The 21,756-nt window shown below is 48.5% G+C and overlaps 2 protein-coding genes across 9 annotated transcripts in view; one reads left to right on the forward strand and one right to left on the reverse strand.

The window, feature by feature from the left end:
• Window positions 1–799: 799 nt before the first annotated feature.
• Window positions 800–9,274, reverse strand: LOC122200758 (NADH-cytochrome b5 reductase 2). Of its 2 annotated transcripts, none has more exons than XM_042906483.1 (9): window positions 9,123–9,274; window positions 8,136–8,276; window positions 7,795–7,867; window positions 5,108–5,214; window positions 4,702–4,831; window positions 4,020–4,103; window positions 3,204–3,289; window positions 1,971–2,070; window positions 800–1,079 (listed from the first exon to the last, which is right to left on the reverse strand). In XM_042906483.1, exons 2-9 carry the CDS (start codon window positions 8,208–8,210, stop codon window positions 907–909), a joined length of 828 nt encoding a protein of 275 aa, XP_042762417.1. In that variant the 5' UTR covers window positions 8,211–8,276; window positions 9,123–9,274; the 3' UTR covers window positions 800–906. The 2 variants fall into 2 exon arrangements, with proteins under 2 accessions (XP_042762417.1, XP_042762418.1); XM_042906484.1 differs by lacking the exon at window positions 9,123–9,274 and adding an exon at window positions 8,779–8,899.
• A 350-nt stretch (window positions 9,275–9,624) lies between these two features.
• The window catches only part of LOC122200439 (olfactory receptor 481), a 47,309-nt gene continuing 35,177 nt past the window's right edge, over window positions 9,625–21,756 (forward strand). For 3 of the 7 annotated variants that reach the window (XM_042906026.1, XM_042906025.1, XM_042906029.1), the window contains exons 1-2: window positions 12,046–13,569; window positions 21,580–21,668. The gene's annotated coding sequence lies outside the window, so the exon portion shown is untranslated. Of the gene's footprint in view, window positions 9,864–12,045; window positions 13,570–21,579; window positions 21,669–21,756 lie in introns of those variants that run through there. The other 4 variants (XM_042906027.1, XM_042906024.1, XM_042906030.1 and 1 more) reach the window with 4 other exon arrangements.

Raw genomic sequence — 21,756 nt, forward strand, 5'->3', positions numbered from 1 at the left:
AACTCCCCCCATAGAATCTCTGGCTTGTTATGAGAATGATGAGAAGTAAAGTGCAGAAAGGTTCTACCCACTCACAGTAACAGAGAAGCATATCAGCCTGGCCAGGAACAGCAGAGGCCATCGTGGTCAGTTGTATGATTTGGGTTTAGCAACGTGAAGGATTTAAGGAATAGCTCCTGGAGCCTACTCTTGTTTGCAAATTCAGAAGCTGCTATATTAACCACCCTGGGCACCACACTGGGATGCCAGGAAAACCACAGCCCTGGCCTGTGTTTGTTGCACAAAGCCCAGGAGTCCAGCATTCCTGGAGCCTGCCTACCCTGTGGATTTACTACTACCCTAATACATTTGAACATCATTCCCACTTCAAGGGTCTGCCACAAAGGAAGGAAGGATGCACGTGGAGGGTCCCTAGGCCCTCCAGTAGGTCTGGCCTTAAACACAGAACACTCTGAAGAGGGGTGTTCAGGAGACAGATTGGAAGCTGACGTGACCCCACTTGGATTCTTCTGGAATTCTGCCCCTGCACTTTTGCCAGTCCTGACCTCCTTGGGACAGAGAACAGTTCACATGTAGGGCTGGCCAAGTCCTTCTAACCTTCTAAAACTGCCTAGCAGGTGTCCCACAAGCCCCATCTCATGAGCTGTCTGCTTTGGACTGAAGCTTATTTCACTAAACTATGGGAAAAGCTACGAATTGAGCCTCCCAAGCAAGGCGGTCTCAGAAACCAGTTTATCTCCAACCCTGTGAATGCTGCTTCGTAGGCCCACACCCAGAAAAGGAGCGATGTGCCCAAGGGTGCATTACAGGCGCTTGTGAACACAGGCCACTTTAATGTGCTAAGGCAGAGCTCACTCTGAAACAGAGGAAAGGGACCAGGCAGATTTGCTAAGAGCAAGGGAAGTATTAGTAAGTGAAAATCATGTCCTTGGTATAACCCAGTTTCTCCAGATTAGGGTGAGCGGCTGTCTGGATCAGGGGCAGGGGTCCACACACCAGGATGAACGTGGACTGCCCGGGAGGAGGGAGGTGCTCCTTGATCATGTTGGCGGTGATGTAGCCTGAGCTGTACTTCCAGCCTGAGATAAAGCAGAAGTAGAAGAAAGCTGTGGGGGTGCCAGGTGGAGTCCCTGACCCCAAGCCTCCTGCCTGGCCTCCCTAGACAAGGAACCCAGGCTGCTCTCCAAGACTTAGAAGCCTGCATTGCTGTTCTCTGCAGAGAAGCCGCAAAGTCAAGGACGTGGTAGACTCAGGCAGCCTTCAGAAGTGTCTACCCCCAGAGCCCAGGCTCACTGCTGGGACTCTGAGGCCCCCAGCAGATGTCCGATGCTGCCGGCACTGTCGGGGACGGAGAACACAATAGTGGGGTGTGGTCTGAGTCAAGGCAGCGATCTGGGGCCCTGCAGACTGAGGTTTATGGCTCAGTTGGGGGCGCCCTCTGCTGGGCAGTGAGCTATATGACAAGGCAGGTGCAGTTCAGCGCAGCAGGAGAGTGACAGCCACGGATGGTGGGCTGTGCCTGGTGGTAGCCACGTGCTGGCTAGGGTCTCGGCAGCTGGCTGGGGCTTAGCACGTGATGACTGCTATCCAGGAGAGGCCGGGTGGTAAGGGAGAAGGGGTCACTGGCCATATTAGATGCCACGTGTGTGCTATCTCTGTGGGATGCTGTATCAAGTGTAGCATGGAGTGGGTGTTCAGACTGACCCAGTGACTCAGTGTCCCTCTGAGTCCCTCCTGAGGTTCAGCGCGTGTATGGACTGCTGCTGAGATATCACACACATGCCCTTGAGTGCTCTCACAAACAGGTCATCCCAAATCCTCTCTCCCTCAAATCCCTCCATTTCCCATGCAGAGACAGAGCTGCAGGTCTCAGCCCTCGAGCACAGATCCAAAAACCAAACCCAGGGACCAGTTCCTGAGGTGGGTCAAGGGTTGGAGCTAACCCACAGTGGGGACAATGGGGATCGTACCAACAGGAGGCCTGTCCAGGGTGTACCACAGGCTGAACTGTTCCGGGTGAGTTCTGGCAACTTCTTCAAGCTCTTTTCTCACCAAGATATCCTCCTCTGTCTAGAAAAGAAGGAACGTGAGCAAAGCCCCTCCAGGGACATCCTGCTTGTCCCCCACACTGGGCACAGGGGTCAGCACACGTCTGCCCAAGCTGCCACTGCTCCAGTTGGATGCTGTCACCACGGCTCCTGGGGCAAATGAAGGTTCTGCGGCACTTCCTCACTACCAACCCTCTCTCGTGGGTGGAGGAGGTGGGCTGTGCGGCAGAGGCGGTGACTGTCCTCAGCTGGAAGGACACGGCTGAGCACAGGTGCACAGGCTGGGTGGCCTCGTTCTGATGGCCCAGCCCCCCGCCCCCATCCACACTGAGCACCAGGCTACCCTGCCAGGCTGGACCGAGTTTAGTGTGGGCCCAGGACCTCTCGCAGGGAGTGCAAGGGGCGAAGGCCGTAATACGGAAAGAAGATCGCACCTAACACCATAGCACTGGAGAGCTACGGGACAGGAAAGCAAAGGCTGGAGCTTCATTTGGGGAAAGGGAGCCAAAGCCACGAGAAACCTGTGCCAGGCCCAGAGGTACCACACAGAGGACCTGGATCTCAAGACTCTTCACAGTTCCTACACCAGCAATCCTACTCCTGGGATTCTGTTTAAGAAAATAATCTAAAAGGCATCAAGCCTAGGCTATATTGTTCATCACCATATACTTTACAACTGGGAAAACTGAAAACAATCTGAAGGCAGAAGATGTAGTAAATTATGGTGCAACTTGGTACAGACTGATGAAAATATGTACAAAGAGTTTTGACAAGAAGAAAGTGCCTGTGTGGTAATGCTGGGTGAAAAAACAAAACTGTTATAGATGTAATTGCAAATATATGGCATGTATAGAAAAAAAGTCATATTTATTTTTGTATTTTCTGAAATTTCTACTGAGGGCATCTATGACTTTATACTCAGAAAACCAGAATTGCATATTAAGAAAGGAAGGAAAGCTTAGTACATAAAGTGGCTGGGGGAACAGTTAAAAACAAAAACAAAAAAAACAACTGAAAAACCAGGCCCTCCCCCAAGGCCGCAGGCACCCCAGCAGCGAGAGAACTCAGTGTGGGGGAGGTATGAAGGCAGAGGCCCCGCTCAGCAAACATTCCATCCCACCCCTGCAAGCTCAGGGCTGATTCGGCAGAGCTGACCTGGTTGGCAAAGATGAGGGACATCCTGGTCCTGTCGTCGGGGTTCTTGGTGATGTGGCGAATGAGCTGCAGCATGGGCGTAATCCCTGGAATAGTAGCAGGTGGGACACAGCTAGCCACTCTCTCTCCCTCTCTGCTGCCCACAGTCCCTGGTCTGCAGCCCCTTAACAGTCTTCCTTAGCCGCAATCCTACTTTTCTCATGTCTGCCCCCAAAACTCAAAGTGGAAAACCACCCCTCCTTTTGGTTTCCCCTTCCAATGCAACAATAAATCGAAAGGCCCTTTCTTGTTTTCCTGTGGCAAGATGGAAGGAGACTGGCTCGGAACTGAAAGTGGGCTGCACACCCAGCTCCCTCACTTGCTGTCTGACCGTGGTCAGTCACATGCCTGGCTGCGTGTCCCCATTTGTAAAAGAGAATGACAAGTAAATGTGTTCATTTTACGAGTGCCCATTGTGGTGCCTGGCACATTGTAGGTGTTCCCACGTTCCATTCTTTCAGGCATTCATTTTCAAGGGATGGGGAGCATCAGGCTTGACCTGGATCCAGGAGCCCTTGGGGGACCATGTGTGGGCCTACTCAGCTCGGTCCCCAGACCTTTCTATGGTCCCCAGCATGACTTCCTGGGGCAGCCACCATGTTGAGTAAAGGGAGCAGGGCACACGAGGTTGGTTTCCAGGCCTATCATCAACCTTGCACTTCCATCTAAAACAGCTAGGAAAGGGTCTCCCATGCCACCCCTTCTAGCATCAAATGAGTCCAAAGTTAAAAAGGTCTGGGGACCCACCCTGTGGCTGAAGCCCCAGAAGCCTCTTACCTGTGCCCCCAGCAATCATTCCCAGGTGACTGACCACCTTTTCTTCAGGCTCACTTGTTTTGTATGGTTTGATTGAAAACTTCCCTGGAAACACAGAGGATACTTCTGACTTCTGCAGCTCTTGCCTGAGAGCTTACAAAAGATCCCGGACGCTCCTTGGGACCCCCCGGAGGAAAGTCCACCTGAGGAAGGGGCCACACCATTCTAAACCAGAGAAGCAAGTCGGCGTGGCCCATTCCACCAGTCCCGGTGCCCTGGTGCACAAAGTGGAAACAGAGGCTGGGCTTCTTTGAGGACTCACTAGACCTTTTCTTCTGAGGAAGGAGAGGGACACAGTGAAATTAAATGGAGCCTCGCAGAGCACTGAGCCACAGCAGTGAAAGAGTGAGTCGGTGGTGAACATGTGAGTAAGTGAGCGAGTGTGGATGGCATCCATCTATCCATTCTTCAGCATTAGCGGGCACCTCTTATGTATCAGGCATTGTGCCGGATAGACAGTGATGAGGAAAAACCCCAGCACTCCCCTACCATAACAAAGCTTACAATCTCATAAAGTGTGTGTGTTAAATGAATGTATGAAGACTTTAAGGACAAGTGCACATGACCCAAACATGAGACGTTTTCTAGAACAACCACAGGAATCTTCCTCCCAGCAGGAAGTCCAGCATAAACCCCCTAGTACCTGGCTCATGATAGAACAGGCGACCGGTGGGCCCTCGAAAAAGGACAGTGTCCCCAATTTTCATGTTCTCCAAGTACTGAGTCATCTTCCCCCCTTCTGGATAATTGGGGTGTACATTTTTGAAGTAGATCTGAAAAAATAAAGCAGCCTGTTTTTCACACACGCAGACCTGAGGTCACAATTGCATACAACTGAAAATTCCATTTGCCACTGGAAACCTTGCAGAGAAAATCCTCTGTGCTCACAGTTGCTCTAAGCACCCCCTGAAGACTTGGCCAAATCAACAGCTTCACTGTTAAATGACAGTGCTTGAAAGCCCTTCCCAGGACACGAGTCCCCTCTCCACCCTACCACCTTTAATAGGCTTGTGAGGGTGAGGCAGGTGGACCCAGTAGGCACCATTTACCTTTATAATCAAGTCCACAAAGCCTTGGTCATCATCACTGGACACAGGTGTGTAAGCCCTGACCACCAGAACACCATCAATTCTGGCCAAGAGATGGATATAGTTACCTGCAGAAAAAGCATCCAGTGTTAAATGTGAGCACAGCCAACCTAAACAGGACCCAGGATTCCCATAAAGGACTTGGCTTCAGGGAAGTGGGTGCATGTGGCAGGGTGCATGGGAGCATGGCCAAGCAGAGGAGGAGTCCAGATCCAGGAGGCCTGTGTCCTAGGCCTGCCCTTGTCACTCTGCATGCTACCCTGGGCAAGTCACTTCACCTCTCTGGGTGAGTGGGGACGATATGCCTGCCCTGCCCCCATCCCAGGGGAGCTGTGAGCTTCATGTGAATGCACGCTCACTCATCAAAATATTCTGTGGAACAGGAAGACCTCATTAAAGTTGGAGGCTGAGTATTAAAAGTAATAGGAGTGTTTCCCTTTTAAATATTTTTTGATGCTTATTTATTAGAGAGAGAGAGAGGGAGGGAGGGAGGGAGGAAGGGCCAGAGAGAGAGGGAGACACAGAATCCGAAGCAGGCTCTAGGCTCTGAGCTGTTGGCACAGAATCCGATGCAGGGCTCAAACTCACGAACCAAGAGATCATGACCTGAGCTGAAGTTGGACGCTTAACCGACTGAGCCACCCAGGCATCCCAGGAGTGTTTCCCTTTTAAAGCAAAATATGTTGCCTTCACAAAGTCATTTCTTCTTAGACTGAGTGGATCAGTGGGGTCTGTGAGTGAATCACGACCCCCTCATCTGTCTCTTGCTGCTTGAGCCGCCCTAGACGCACAGGCATGCTGGGCCCCGGGATTTGGATACTGCAGACCAGGAGTTCTAGAAAGAGTGTTGTGTCTTTCTGGCCAATGGCTCTGCTCGAGGGGCAGCAGTAAAGTTTTGAGCCATGGAATTCTGCCCCTCCTGGGTAGAACCGAATGGACCAGGTATGGCCAGAGACCTACATATGGTGACTACAACCCAGTGTCACATAGTGGGTATGGCGACTCAGATGGTTGCTGGATCTAAAGTGGGAGCTTCAGTGACTAAGACAAGCAGTGGTGAGGGCAGGAGCTGCCATCAAGAGATGCTAAGAGACAGAGGCAAAATGAAGCTTTGTGCCATCCAAGGGAGTAGAAACTATGCACAGGAAAGATGGAGCAGAGGTGCAGACAGAAGCGGAAGCCTGGGGAGACACAGAAAGGAGGAAGAGAAGGAGGAGAGGAGGAAGCCTTGAAAGTCCTCAGGGTCTGTGAGGAGGCCCTGAAGCCTGAGGTGCAAACACTCGGGGTTAAAAAAGGGCAAGCGCTATACTGGAATTCAAATGAAGAGAAGAGAAAGGAAGGGAAGAAAGAAAAGACAGGCTCAATGACTCTGGCTGTGGCCTGGCTGGGCATCAGGGATGTGCAGAAATATATGCCTGAGGCAGTTTCCTTCTGAGAACAAATCTGAACCTGGAGACCTCAGATAGGCTCTTTCAGATGCAGCCAACCTGGACCTGGCCTGGCAGTGTCCGTCCCCGGGGAAAAACGGGGCTGCCTAGCTGGCCCCATTTCTAAGCTGCTGCATTTCCTCTGACCTGGAAAGCATCAGTGATCGCCGAGTCCTCATAGCAGACTCTCCCAGAAGCCTCTAAACTACCTGTCACACTAACTTTGCACCGCCTACACCAGGGCAGAGGAGAGGGTGGGTCATGGCAGATTCTAAGAAATTTCTATTCCTCGAAGTTTTTCATTCTTTTAGCCTTCTTGCCAACAGGACTCACCCCACAGACTAGGCAGAGGGCTGGAAGGCAGGCGGACACTGAGCTCTTGTGGATGGGGACAGAGAGAGGAAGCAGTGAGGAGGCTCAGGAGCCAGGCTGGCTGCCTGGTCACCTGAGGAGAGGTCAAGGTTTTGTCCCACACACACAAAACAAGTAGGTCGTGGATTAGGATCTCCACCAGGCTGGCAAGCAGCACTAGCAATTTGTACAAAGCTCTGAATCCCCAGGCTGTGGAACTAGCAGAGGATTTCTACCTCACCAACATGAAATTGGGTGTCTGGTGGTGGTACAGACCAGAAAGGGGGTAACTCGGAACTCTAAGACCTCTAGGGCTGGTATTCACAGTGGGTCCCTCCTTGTGTGAATCTGAGGTCCCTGCTGAAAAGCCACACTATGTGGGGAAGACACACTTGACTCCCTCCTGCCTCTCCACACATTCTGGGCCTTTCTCCTGACTTCAGGGGAACATCAGTTCCTTCTACCCCTCACATGTACACAGCACTTGGCACTTTCTGAATTTTCTCATCCATCAGTCACTTTACCTTCACAACAACACAAGCGGCGGACAGGCCTGGGAAACCCCATTTCATAGACTGAGGCTCAGAGAGGTTGAAGGACTTGACTCAGGTTGCCCAGCAAGGAGCCTGTGATGAGATCCCAGACCTTCTGATCCTAGATTCACTTCTTTTCAATGCTGAGATATCACTTCTGTGTCAGCCCAAATCAGTGAGAAAAGAAATGGACTGTCCCCAAGCCCATCTCCCTATCTCTCTTGAGCTCACGTGTCAGGAAAGATAACAAGAAGACCGCTACACCCCAGCTGAGTTTCTTAGAGGAGCAGAATGCCTGCAAGGCCCAGTCCTGGCGATGATACTAAACCCCACTCACCTACAGGAAGCCCCAAGACATGGTCCGGTGAGGGCAGTCCAAAGCGGAACCTCCAGGTGTTGTGGCTGATTTGCTATAAAATAGAAAACAGAGGCAGACTGTCAGCTTTCTAGAAGCCTTTCTGGGCAACTAAGATGCCTGGGAAAGGAGCTCTATTTGGGACTACCCCGGAACACATAGATGTACACACACACACACACACATACACGCAGTGGGAGCAAACTGGAGGCCCTGAAACTCCTGTCCCATTGCCCTGCCTTCCCAGCCAGCACATCCCCCACCACTCTTGTGCTCTTCTCTTTCACAGGCTGACAGTGGAAAGGGTGGGCTGACTCCATTACCTCTTTCTCAATCAAAGGCAGTGGGTACTTGGTTTCAGAGTCCTGTAGGGTGATACATCTCTTCCTTGAGTTCATGTTCCTCAGGGCCAACAGAAGCACTGTGACTCCAAGGACAGTGATGACAAGGAGCAGGGTTGGGTCCTAGCAGACAGTGTGAACAGGGCACCTCAGGTCCCGCCGGCCCCGGAGAAAGGACTGTGCTCAGGCACAGCAGTACCCTCCCACACCAAAGGCACAGAAGAAACCAGACAGAGGGAAAGGTAATAAAACAATGCAGGCTGAGCCTACAGTGGACCCGGAGGGTAGGGAGGGGTCAGCTGCACATCAGACCACGCCAAGCAGATGGCCAGGGAGTGCTAATGTCACCAGGCCAGCCCTTCCTGCCCATCTGCCTCCATCCTGGTTACATTCGAGGGTGCAAGTCCTGGGAGTCCCCTCCTTGAGGTGATGACACTGCTTCTAACCCACAATCTGGAACATGGTCCCAGTCCCCAACGGCAGAACTAGACGGGGATAAGCGCTGACTCCTCCAGGAGGTGGCTGCGGCTAGGCAGGGATGGGGTTCACTTCCCCGCTACTCCCCTATCCAGGCGGGGTTGGGGTGGGGTGACTACCTTCGATCTGGGGGGGGGGGGGGGCTTACCTTAGCGCCTCGGGACACGCCAGCACCCTCCAAGGCAGGTGAAGGAGGCCTGGACTCTCACCTGCAGCCACTCCGCCGGGCTCCCGCCCCCGCCCCCACCGCCAGCACTGCCAACCTGGCCATCACCCAGCCAGCCGTCGCGGGACCGGGGAAGGGCCGCGGGCTCCCTCTCCCGCCTGACGCCCCGCTCCCCGCCGTGCCACGCCTGCCCCGGCGCCGCTTGGGCCCGCCCCGCTCCCCGCCCCGCGCGGCGCCGACCGGCCCACGCCCTCGGCCGCCAGGCCCGCCCGGGGCCCCGTTGGACTCCCACGGCCTCGCCCCGCCGCCGCGCCCTGGGCACCCACCCGGAACGAGACGCCGAACAGGTCGTCGAAGTGGGGCTGGTTGCGAGGCCGCGGCGAGTCGGGCGCCCGCAGCTCCGCCTGGCGGACGCGGAGGCCTCGAAGCCGCGGCCGGCGATGCGCGCCCGGCCACTCCCGCTTACCCCCACACCGCGCGCCCCACCGTGGAGCACCCCGCGCGCCCCCCGTGGAACCCCCCGCGTACCCCACCTCTCACCGTCCCCCGCGCGACCCCGCCGTGGAGCCCCTCGCGTAGCCCCCCACGCACCCCTCCCCACTAACCACCCCCCCGCGCGCCTCCCCGTGGACCCCCCCGCGCGTCCCCGTGGAAACCCCCAGCGTACCCTCCTACACCCCCTACCGCTCCCCGTCCCCCGCGCGAACCCCCGGGGAGCCTCTCGCTTACCCCCGCACCCCTCCCCGCCACCCCGCCCGCGTGCCCCCCTAGGACTCCCCTCCCCTGCACCCCCCACCGCTCACCCACCCCCCACCCCCTTGGCGCCCTAAGAGTTCCCTGTCGCGTGACTCTCTCTCTGCCCCGCCCTGCCCTTAGGGGCCGCACGCGACTAGGGGCTGCCACTGCTGCGGGGTCCCCGTTCCCAGGGGCCATCCCTTGTTTATTCGTGACCCCCTCTCCATCCTGCCCTTCTTCCTGCACCCTCTGAGCAGCGCGGACGGAGAACCTCCTCTCTGCACCTTGTGGAAACTTTGCCAAGGCTGGAGGAAAGGAGGGGCGTCTGAGTGGTAAGAAGGGGATGCTGATAAAGGAAAGGGGAATTCAGGCCAATTCAAAGAGCACAGGAATATATCCGTTTGACGCGCGTAAAGAGCTCCTACTCTGAGCCTGGTCTAGTGCTGGGTGTTTCCCCGAGGCTGAGATGTAATGGAGTTAAGACATTCGTTGCAACGTTCATTCATCATTCATTCTCCATTGGGAAAGAGACAGATAACAGGTACCCAACACCAGACCAATAGGAGACAAGATGGCAGGCATAGATTATGGGGGTTCTCCGCGGCACATTTCAGAACATTGGTAACCCTTCTCCCCCAATCAGTTCTCCCGTTGCCGGTAGCAAAGGTAAATCCCTGCCTCCTGGACCTGAAGGGAGACAGGGAAACTGAGAAAGTAGATTCCCACCCCAACCCCAGCCCCCAAACATGCACCGGCACAGGCACGTACATGGTGGCTGCTTCTAACATCTGCAGGTACTGAAATATTATCGCAGGATATCTTATTATTGACAACCTATTAAATGAAAATGATAACTTGTGAACCAAATATCATAGGAGGTTGAACATTCTTCATATTTTTTTTCCCCATGGCAGTTCTTTTTCTGGAAAATAAAAATGCCTACTCATGACCTTGGCCCATTTTTCTCTTGAGTTGTTCTTTTCTTACTAATTTTTAGGAGTTTTTTATATAGATTTTAGAGACCACGTCTCTGCCAGTTATATCAGTTACAGATATTTTCTCCTGTTGTACAACTTTCTTCTCTCTTGTTTCCTTTCTTTTGTCTTCTTTTCTTTATTTCTTTTCTTTTTCTCCTGCCTCTCTCCTCTCTTTCTTCTCTCTCCGTCTTTTGATGAATAGAAATTTGTAATTGCAGTGTAGTCCAATGTATCAATCTTTTGCCTTTATGGCTAGTGCTTTACATGACCTGTCTATTCCTACCCAAGATCCTAAAGACGGTCTCTATTTTCTCTGACACACGTAAAGTGTTTCCTTTCACATTTGGTCTCTCAACCACCTGGAAATGATTTCTGTATATGATATGAAGCAGGGATCCAATTTAATTTTTTCCATATGGGTTATGTGTTGTCTCAGTAATATTTGTTGAATTGCCCATACCTGGTCACTAACCCGCAACGCCACCCCTGTCATATATCAGCTTTCCCTTTGATCTCATTGCCCAGCCCCTCTGCCAATACCATACTGCTCTAATTACAATAGTTTACTACAACTGTTTATATCTTTCACTTATACTTTCATTGGGTCTCAGTTCAAATATCAGTTCTTTAGAGATGCCTGATCCAACCCCCCAATTTAAGTAGATGTACACATTGCATGCTATTCATGGCTTTTACTTCAGCTCGTAATATACATCCTGACTATTTAATTGTAAATGGCTGACTCTCACATTCGTCTAGAAGTTCCATTATGGCAAAGACCTTGTTTCTCCAGGGCTAAGCACAGTGACTGTCACATGGATGAATATACATAGCAAATGAATGAATGAATTCCTCTCTGCCCTGTAACATTTAACACCCTGCCTGGCACATGGTAGTGAGCCCCATAATGCTTAAGAGAACAGTCCTTCCCGTCAGTGCCCCTTTTTTTGCTTACTTTGTCTCCGTAAGACATGTCCTCAGATGACATTCTACATATCTTACCTACTTGCTTACTCTTTCTCTTCCTCTACTACCATGTAAGCTCCATGAGGACAGGACTTGTTCTGTTTTAATTCCTGCTGTTTCCCAGGCCTCAGAACAGTGCCTGGCACTTGGTGGATGCCCAGTAAATATGTATTGGATGAATGAATGAATGAATGAATGAATGAATAAACTTAATTTTCTCCATCTGATTCAATCAACTATTTTTGGGGGGGGGCTCTGGAATCATTTTTCCTGTGGCTCTCTTAGTAGTTGCCTCTACACTCTGTTCTCCCTTCTCATTTTCCTTCCATGTTACCAGAGAGGCAGCCCCCTTTGTTAATCTTGGAGCAGAATAAAGGCAGGCGTTTGTCTGGGCTTCCAGTAACTCTTAGAAGGCAATGCCTCCCCTCTCTCCTCAGCACCCCTGCGCACTCTAGATGCACCCTTTGCATGTTCACGTTCTGCCTGGTTCGGCTCCTCTTTTTTTAGAGACCACGTCTTTTAGAGACTTTTTTAGAGACTCACGTACTCTCCCGAAACACACCATGAGCACACGTCTCACTCTCTAAATCCACAGTGTGGTCCTAAGGCCTGACAACGAGTATGGGTTCACAAAATGCTGAAAAAAAGAAAGAGTGAACGTCTGTCACTGTTTTGGGCTGTATGAGGCTCTGCCTCCACAAAACACCTTCTCCGGTGAGGGGACCAGCCACCTCCACTGCCGAGATTCCCCTGGGGAGGACTGATGCTGTGGCCAAATCAAAGCTTGAGAAGCCTATGCTCTCTAAACAATTTCCAGGCTGTTGTGGGCTTTTTGATTGCTTTTTGACCTTGAAAATGATTTAATTCCATTTTATTCCTGAACGGATGGCCACTTCTGAGGTCCTAGCTGTTAAGCCTAAATTGTGGTAGGTTGAACAATGAACTTCTCCAAATAGACTCACATCCTAAATCGTAGAACCTGTGAACACTGCCTTATGTGGCAAAAGCAGCCTTGTTACTATGATTAACTTCAAGATCTTGAGATGGGGACACTGTCCTGGATTGTCCAGTGGGCCTGACATGATCACAGTATTCCTTATACGACAGAAGCAGGAAGAAATAGAGAAGGTAGTGTGATGCCAGAAGCAGCAGCTGGAGTGACCAGTTTTGAAGATGGAAGGAGGGTCCACAGACCAAGGAATGCAGACAGGCACTGGAATCAGAAAAACGCAAGAGAAAGGATTTCCCCTGAGAGCCTTTGGAAGCGACCAGCCCTGCTGATACCTGACTTTAACCCACTGAAACTGATTTTATACTTCTGGCTTCTAGAACTGTAAGAGAATACATTTGTGCTGTTCAAAGATAGCAAAGTTGTGGCAATTCGTTGTAGCAACAATGAGAAACTAATATACTAAATGAACCATTGTTTTGTCTCATAGGGCTTGTTTGTTTATACTTGGCTTTATTCCAGAAATATATTTCCTGTGATTTGGATCAGAAAAGCCAGGAAGTGCTCCTCCCCTCTGGTGCTGATGCTCTTGTTGCTCTAACCCTGGGACTCTTTTCTCCCGTGAACCACCTCCCTCAGCAGCCTCCTGCTGCTACTCACGTCTTCAGCTTGTTTTCTCTGCCAGACCATATGAGTGGCCCACCCACTCCATCCCTCCCTCCTCACCCTGGCTCTGGCCTGTCCTTTGTTCATTGTGCAAAAATGTCATCCTGAACAAAGGGTCTCAGCAGACAAACCTAGTTGACTGGGGTGAGCTTTATGAGAGAACACTGATGGAGCACCTCACCCATTCCAAGCACCCAATGCCATGACCAGTGTAAAACATTGCTTGAATTGGAGCTTCCTTGGTTTTCCTATTTCAGGATTTCAAACTAAAGTGCCGTGATACCACCTAATCAGAATTCCCCACCCTGGAGAATCAGAATTCTGCACCCTGCAGGTGGGCAGAGAACGATAGCAGTGCCTTGCTTTCTGGACCATCTTCAGCCTTGACTTGTAGAACCGAAGAAATGTGGCATGGAAAACCTTGCATTTACCTGGTGATCTGGGGCTGACGTGGGCCTGACGGAGTAAGATGGTAGAAAGGTAAGAGTGTCCAGACACTGGGAATGAGCAGAATCTGCCAGACACAGTGTGTTTGGGAAGAGGCAAAAAATAGCTTGCAGAGTGCTATGCCCACTGTCCCGCCCACCCCCAGAGGAGTCCCGCCTGAGCAGCTACATCTGCAGAGCTACCCCAGCAATGCCAGTCAAGTCCCCCTCCAGTGTTTACAGCAATTGCTTCAACTCTTCCCCAACAGCATCTGTTCTGGCGGGGGCTGGGCTAGAGTGTCCAGACGGTAGCAATTTGTGAGTTCACAGCTTGGACTGTGGGGGCAACAGGGAGTAAATGGGGCAGCAGATGCAGTTTCCAGGGCAGATGGGTGGGGCTGGGAGCCTCAGATCTATAATTGGAGAAAGGCTGGCCTTTAGGAAGGGGGGAGGGGGAAGGGAAAACGTCCAAAAGAGAGAAATGAAGGGAAGCATGCCCTTCTCCTCCTTGAACACAACCAGGACTTTGTTGGCTTACTAACTTCCAGAGACACACAGGGTCTACTACTTCGTGCAGACACTGGGTGGGCCTCAGTACCACCCAGGGCATTGTTTATAAATGCACAATTGAGGATAGTAGGGAACGCTGGAGTCTGATCACATTGTTTAGGGTGCAGTATTCTGTGGATGGCTGTACCATGTGGCTATGGTTAGGAAAACTATGGTCTGAGCCATTGTATTATAGTCTATCCTAAAGATAGAGTTAACATGATATATGTATGCATGCAGCCTAAAAGAAGGGAAATCAGAGAGCGGGACGTCACCACTTATTTGGGCCAAAGGACTTGGTCACTGAGCTCCAGTTTCTTCCTCTGCAAAATTAGGGTTAATAATAGTACCTATTTCTCAGACTTACTGAGAGGATTGTAGGAGATAACGCATAGAAAGGATTTGGCCTAGAGTAAATAAGAATTAGCTTTTATCTATGCAATCACTGGAGTTAGGTGGGAGTCATTTTTTAAGATTATTTGTTTATTTTGAGAGAGAGAGTGAGTGGAGGAGGGCAGAGGGAGGGGGGTGAGAGAAAATCCCACGCAGGCTCCACCCTGTCAGCTCAGAGCCTGATATGGGACTTGAACTCACGGAACCTTGAGATCAAGACCTGAGCCGATACCAGGTGCTTAACCAACTGAACCACCCAGGTGCCCTGGTGGGAATCATTTTTGTGTGATTTTTTTCTTTCCTCCATTTTAAACATAAGTGGTCACCTGGTCTTGTCGATTCCATGAACACAGTGTTTCTTGAACCTGTTTTTCCCTCCTGTCACTCTTGTAGTCCCCATCATATTTTATCTGGGTTCTTAATCTGTGCATCTCCTCAACTGTTTCCGGCCTCCACTTTCTCCTTCTCCATCCATCCTGTTGACTTCTTCTTTAGTCGTGTCTGATTTTGTTCTCCTCTACACTGAAATGGCAATCACTCCCTTCATCTGACTACAAGATGGAGTCCAACCTCCTTTCTACCAAAAGAAAGCCCTTCACTACTGAGACCTAGGCTGTAATTTTAAACAATCTCCCCAGTTCCCCCTGTCAAAGCACTGGCCACACAGAACGGCACCTTTTGCCGTAAATATCCCTCTGCTTAGCCTTTCTGATCCTTCGTTCATACCAGTTCCCCTGAATGCAATGTGTTCCCTTTTCTGTTTACCTGAACATCATATGATTCTTTTAAGACCCAGCATAAATGTCTAATCCTTAGCTAAGCCTTCCCTGATACTCCTAGGAAATCACTTCCTACTCTGTGCTCCCTCTACACTAGCGCCCACATCTGTTACAGCATTTATCCCCTTGTACTGGGGCAGCTGAACATGGCTCTCAAATCCTATTTGAGAAATCAGGGATTGCCTTCTATTTGCTTTCGCATCCCCAGAGCCTAATTGCAAGTCTGGCAAGAAGATGGTGCTCCTTGAAGACTTGCATGTGACCATTTAAAAGAAAAAATGATCATTCGCTAGGGAAGGGTGGCTTAGCACCAGAGTGGTGTCGAATTAGCCACTGCTTCTCTAAGACAGACAGTGTAGGGGCAGGGGAAAAATCACTAGGCTTTTCTGAACTAGGTGTGGGCTCTGTCTCACTTAGCACTTGTGTCACTCTGTCACTTCAATTTTATACGCCTCAGTTTCTTTTTATTTTTCTGGGCGTGGGGTAAGTGTCCTCACCTTTCACAGCACATTGGCCGTGTGAGAAGCAACTGACAGAAGGTACATGAGGAAGGAGTCTGTGAAATACTGCAGAGAGGTAAAGTTCCAAGGACCCTGGTGTGAGGGCTCATCCCAGACCTGGATGACGGCCCCCATTCTGTGACTCTGCGTAGTCTATCTCAGGCAGGCGGTTGGGATGAACATATTCACTGAACTGAAGCAGATTAGCCAGCTACAGTGGTGCCAAGTCCTATTCCAAGGTGGTGCTGTAGGAGGCAGGGTGGAGTGAGTACCACGTGCTTGATGGAAGTTTTCTGATAAGAGAAAAGGAGCCTTAAATAGACCCAGTGAAGAAGGGAGGTGCATGGAGCTTGGGTGCTTCAACTCCCCTAAAGGAGGAAACAACCTAAAGTTCAGGTAGTGGTCACCCTGTGGGATGGTGTCTGACTCACCCTTGTGTTGCAAGTGCCCAGCATGGCACCAGGTGGACATGGGCCTCAGGGAGCATTTCCTAAGTAACTGTTGTTCATTCTACAGTCTTATTGGGGCTGGAAACAAGGAAAGGTTGGCCTACAGACAAATCTTCGGCAGTAGGCTTCCAGGAAAAGAAGAGGGCCTCCATTGTGAAGCTAGACCCGGTTGACAAACTTGGCATTGACTCTTGAATCCTCCCCTAGGGCTCTTACCTGAGGGGAGTCTTTGGCCAGATCATGGATTCTTCCATTCACCATTCAGGCAGCTGCATGCTGCTCCTTGGAAAATAAGAGGAAAAAGAATCTCAGATATGGCTTCACTAAAATATGTGGGGTTATGGAGCACCTGGGTAGCTCAGTCCATTAAGCGTATGACTCTTGATTTCAGCTCAGGTCATGATCCAACAGCTCATAGGTTCGAGCCCCACATTGGGCTCTGCACTGACTGCACAGAACCTGCTCAGGATTCTCTTTTTCCCTCTCTCTCTCTGTTCCTCCCTCACTCATGCTCTCTCTCTCTCTCTAAATAAATAAATACTAAAAATAATAAATAAAATATGTGGGGTTAGGAGGTGGTTCTCTAAGGAGCCCTGCAATCAAAGAGATAGCAAGGCTACCATTTTGGCCATCGCAATGAAAGCAACAGCCAACCCTTCCAGTCGCAGGGCAAGGCTCCAGAGAATGTTCTCTCTTCCTTGTATGTAAAAGATTCTAGGGCTCAGAAACATGAAGCAATCTCTCTGACATCACTCGATGAGTTAAGAGCTCTAATGAGAACATAATCAAGTCTTGCAGCTTCATTGTAATATCAGCATGGATTATAGCTGTGCCCATCAGTCATCTGCAGGAACTATCTCAGAGGCACGGTCCCCTGCCCCTGTTCAGCTTGCCTATCTAGGTCAGCTAAAATGATTCAGTAGGGTACAGAGGACAAGGGTTCAGTAAAAAAAAAAAAAAAAAAAGCATCTATCTTCTAAAATAAAAAGAAAATCTCTATAAAATGACCGAACAGTAGATAGTCTAATTTTTTAAAATTATTATTTGAGAGAGAGAGAAAGAGAGAGAGAAGGTGAGGGGCAGAGAGAGAGGGAGAGAAAGAATCCCAAACAGGGTATCTGTCAGCACAGAGCCCAACATGGGGCTCAGTCTTACAACTCAGTCTCACAAACTGTGAGATCATAACCTAAGCTGAAATCAAGAGTTAGGCATTTAACTGACTGAGCCACCCAGGTGCCCCTAGATAGTCTAATATTTTTTTAAAAGATTTATATAATATACAAAATTAGGAAAGTAGAAAATCATGCAAACACAGAGGTATTAATTATAAGGAAATGGTTTGTACAACTCAAAGTAAGTAGTAGGAAAATCTGAATATTATAGCTTTTAGTAGGAGATTATAAGTCATCAAAATTGCCTGAAGGAGAAATTTTTAAACCTAAAAGACAGTAAGAATGAAGGAAATTGAGAAATTTACCTTTAAGGCTTCAAGAAATAGATGTTTAATATATGTAATTACATGACATCATTATTTATCATTCTTATATTATACATTATATGCAAAGTATAGAACAAGAAGGAAATTTCTCTAGTTCTTTTCATGAAGAACACTGATATCAAAGTCTGACAAAGGCAGACAAAAATAAAGCTATAGGTCAGCAGTTCTTAAACTTGTTGGTCGCAGGACACTTTTACACTTTAAAAAAAATCACTGAGAATCCTAAAGATATTTGTTTATACAAGTTATATTTATCAGTAGCTAAATGTTAGAAATTAAAGCAGAAGCTTAAAAAATTATGTATTTGCTAATTTATTTAAGATAACCACAATAAAACCATTAAGTATTAGCATAAATAACATGTTTATTTAAATAACTACATGTTTGTTCAGACACTACTCCCCTAAAGGGTAACTGCTATCCTGACATCTAATACTATATATTAGTTTTGAGTGATTTTCCTTTTATGTAAATGGAAGTAATACAGTATTTATTTGCATGCCTAGTTTGTACATATAATTTTCATTATTAGGATATAAATTACTTGAAGAGAGGTACCATATTTTGTTCCTTTCTGTACCTCTTATTTTATTTTATTCAAACAAAAAACATAACATTTAAATAAGACTGACATTGTTTCACATATTTTTATTTTTTAATGTTTTTTTATTTATTTTTGAGAGAGAGAGAACAAGCTGGGGAGGGGCTGGAGAGGGGCAGAGAGAGAGAAGGAGACACAGAATCTGAAGCAGGCTTCAGGCTCCAGGCCGTCAGCACAGAGCCTGACAGGGGCTCAAACTAGTGAACTGGGAGATCATGACCCAGGCTGAAGTCAGACACTCAACCGACTGAGCCACCCAGTTGCCTCAGTTTCACATATTTTTAAAATTGTTTAATGTCTGGCTAAATAGAAGACAGGATGTCCTACCTGTTATTTTTTTTTAACTTCATTTATTTATTTTGAGAGAGAGAGAGAGCAAGCAAGCAAGCAGGGGAGGGACAGAGAGAGAGGGAGACAGAGAATCCCAAGCAGGCTCTGCACTGGCAGTGCAGCACCTGATGCGGGGCTCGAACCCATGAACCATGAGATCATGACCTGAGCTGAAATCAAGAGTCAGATGCTTACCCAACTGAGCCACCCAGGGACCCCTGTCCTACCTGCTGGCATGTGGTATGTAGCCCCTGGAAAACACTGCATGCTGTGAGAGAATGAGAGTAGACAGGGAGAATAATGTCTCAGTTTTGACCTCACAGACTCCCTAAAAGGATCTTGGAGGTCGCCAGTCATCTCGAGGCCACATTTTAAGAGCCTCTGCTATCAGTCAATTTCAATTCTGGATGTTGATGCAAACAACTAAGTGGAACTAAGTGGAACCCAGCAGTATATTGGAGATGAATGCACCACGCCCAAGTGGGATTCATTTCAGAAATGCAGGAATTTTAGGAAATCTATTAATTAAGGATTTGATATATTGATAAATCAAAGGAGGAATCACTTCATGACTGCAAAAGATGCGAAAAAGTATTTCACAAAATGTAATACTTTTTCTGATTAAAAAAGTCCTAGGGAGGAACTTGATAAAATAAATACGTCTCTAATTGCCAGCCTCATGTTTAACTGAAATAAACTAGGAGCACAGTGTGAAAGGGCAGAGCTTTCCTGAGCACTCAGGAGCTCAGGTTCTGCTGGGGAGGTGGAATGTCCACAGTGGTGGTGAATGGGGAAGTGGTGTCAGACTGATGGATATCAGAGGTGGTGGCTGAAGAATTAATGATCAACCAACTTAAACCATTAGCTCCCATGTTCCACTCTCTAGGTGTACTTACATCCTGGTGAAGCAGTGGGCAGCGGTGACTACCCAGGTCTTCCCAAAGATGGTTCCTTCGCACAGATGCCTGGTGGCAATCTGCAGGCTGACCTGCCTCCTTACCTCCTACCATCTGGCTGGAAAGGAACCTGGAAGGGTCCGGGGGTTGGGGGGTGGGGAGTGGCTCTGCAGAGACCACCTGGGAAGGGACTAAGAAAACTCATCTTTATTACCCACGGATCCTCCTCACCATCAAGCCCAGATCATATTCTCTGAACATCTCTTTTGTGCCAGGCACTTTAGTAGACACTTGGGAATGATGAGAAATGCTTATTGTATTCTAGACAGAGAGAAATAAATACAGTACTGGAAGTGGGTGTTTCACACAAGAGTAAAATATCAAGCTCACCTTGACCCTTCCCCCCACCCACCTCCCCCTTTTTTTGCTCCAATTATCTGGTCTCCAAACCAGATAATTGGATCCTAAATCCACAACATATCTCATATCCATCTCCTAACTTGGAGTTTGAGGCCTCCATAGTGCTCACCAGGATTACTCCCCCTGCAGGTAATGTTTCCCTAGCTTCCACACATTCCAAATCAACCACCAGAAAGTGCTCTTTGACCATGTGATTCCTCTGATCAAAACCATCCAAGGGCTCCCCACAGGGTATAGAATAATAGCGACATTATTCTTGTAGGCCCAAATCAAATGCCAGTTTTCTTTTCTTTTTTTTTTTCAAATGCCAGTTTTCTAATTGTCTCATCCAGAAGTTCAGTATATTTTGTATTAAGTTTTTCTGTACACTTTTTTTTCTTTTGTTGAGAATTTTATTGACATACAACGCACACAGAAAAACACTCAAGTGATAAAGTACTTTGAATTTTCAAAAAGTAACTCCAGAACTCAGATCAGGAAACAGACTAGCAGAATCCCACCAGCAGCTGCTCTAGACCCTACTCCCTGGAAGGGTAACTGGTATCCTGACATCTAACACCATCTATTAGTTTTGAGTAATTTTCATTTTATGTAAATAGAAGTAACACAGTATCTTTTTGCATGTCTGGTTTGTACACATAATTTTCATTATTAAAATGTAAATCACTGGGGCGCCTGGGTGGCTCAGTCGGTTGAGCGCCGACTTCGGCTCAGGTCACGATCTCGCGGTCTGTGAGTTCGAGCCCCGCATCGGGCCCCTGTGCTGACAGCTCAGAGCCCGGAGCCTGTTTCAGATTCTGTGTCTCCCTCTCTCTGACCCTCCCCCATTCATGCTCTGTCTCTCTCTGTCTCAAAAATAAATAAACGTTAAAAAAAAATTTTTTAAAAAAGATGTAAATCACTTGAAGAAAGGTACGATATCTTGTTCCTTTTTGTACCTCCTTCCCCATGCCCTGGGCTCTTGCATGGAGGTTTGTACAAAGAAGGTATCAAATGAGAATTAAGCCAGTGTGACAGGATGTCAATAACTAATGAATTTAAGTGAAGGATAAACAGCTGTTCATTGTTTTGTTCTTATAAAACACCTGTTCTATAGATTCGCAAAATTTCAAAAGAAAAAGTGGAGGACAAAATTGCTTATTGAATGATTTAAGTAACCCAGGTTAGGCATGCCAATTTTAAAACAGGGCACCTGTAGGGGCGCCTGGGTGGCTCAGTCAGTTAAGTGTCTGACTTTGGCTCAGATCATGATCTCGAGGTTTGTGGGTTCATGCCCCACGTCTGGCTCTGCACTGACAGCATGGACAGAGGCTGCTTGGGATTCTCTCTCTCTCTCTCTCTCTCTCTCTCTCTGTCTCTCTCTGTCCCTCCCCCACTCTCTCTCTCTCTCTCAAAAATAAATAAACATTAAAAAAAAGCAGGGCACATGTAAACTCTTTCTTTGAGTTCTATGAGAAAAAAACAGGAAAGATTTTTTCATGGAGGTTTTATATCAGGGGCTATTTGTGGATTATATAGTTTTATTCACCAAATATTTATTTGTCATATACCGTGTTCTGGGCACTGCACTAGGTACTGTGGATAAAAGATGAATAAATCTTTGCTGTGCATTGTAATGAGACTCCTTGGAAAATCTTGTACTTGGTTTAGGCTGGGAAAAATGGCTTTGCTGAATGCACCCCCATGGTGGTCAAGAGAAGGAGCCACTGCAGCCACACTACAAGGATTTTCTACCTAAGGTATCTATGCATCATGAGGTCCAAGAAAACAGAACAAAAAGACTCAGATTACTTCTACTTCTCATTAAAAGGAATATATTGTCTCCAC

The sequence above is a fragment of the Panthera leo genome, chromosome D1, assembly GCF_018350215.1.
Source record: "Panthera leo isolate Ple1 chromosome D1, P.leo_Ple1_pat1.1, whole genome shotgun sequence".
Lineage (NCBI taxonomy): Eukaryota > Metazoa > Chordata > Mammalia > Carnivora > Felidae > Panthera > Panthera leo.

Coding starts and splice junctions, on each gene's coding strand:
- LOC122200758 (XM_042906483.1), bottom strand. CDS start 8,210: ATGAACTCAAGGAAGAGATGTATCACCCTACAGGACTCTGAAACCAAG. Junction 4,832..5,107: donor TTGTGGACTTGATTATAAAG/GTAAATGGTGCC, acceptor TTATTTTTTCAG/ATCTACTTCAAAAATGTACA. Junction 2,071..3,203: donor CCCTCATCTTTGCCAACCAG/GTCAGCTCTGCC, acceptor CTTCTTTTCTAG/ACAGAGGAGGATATCTTGGT.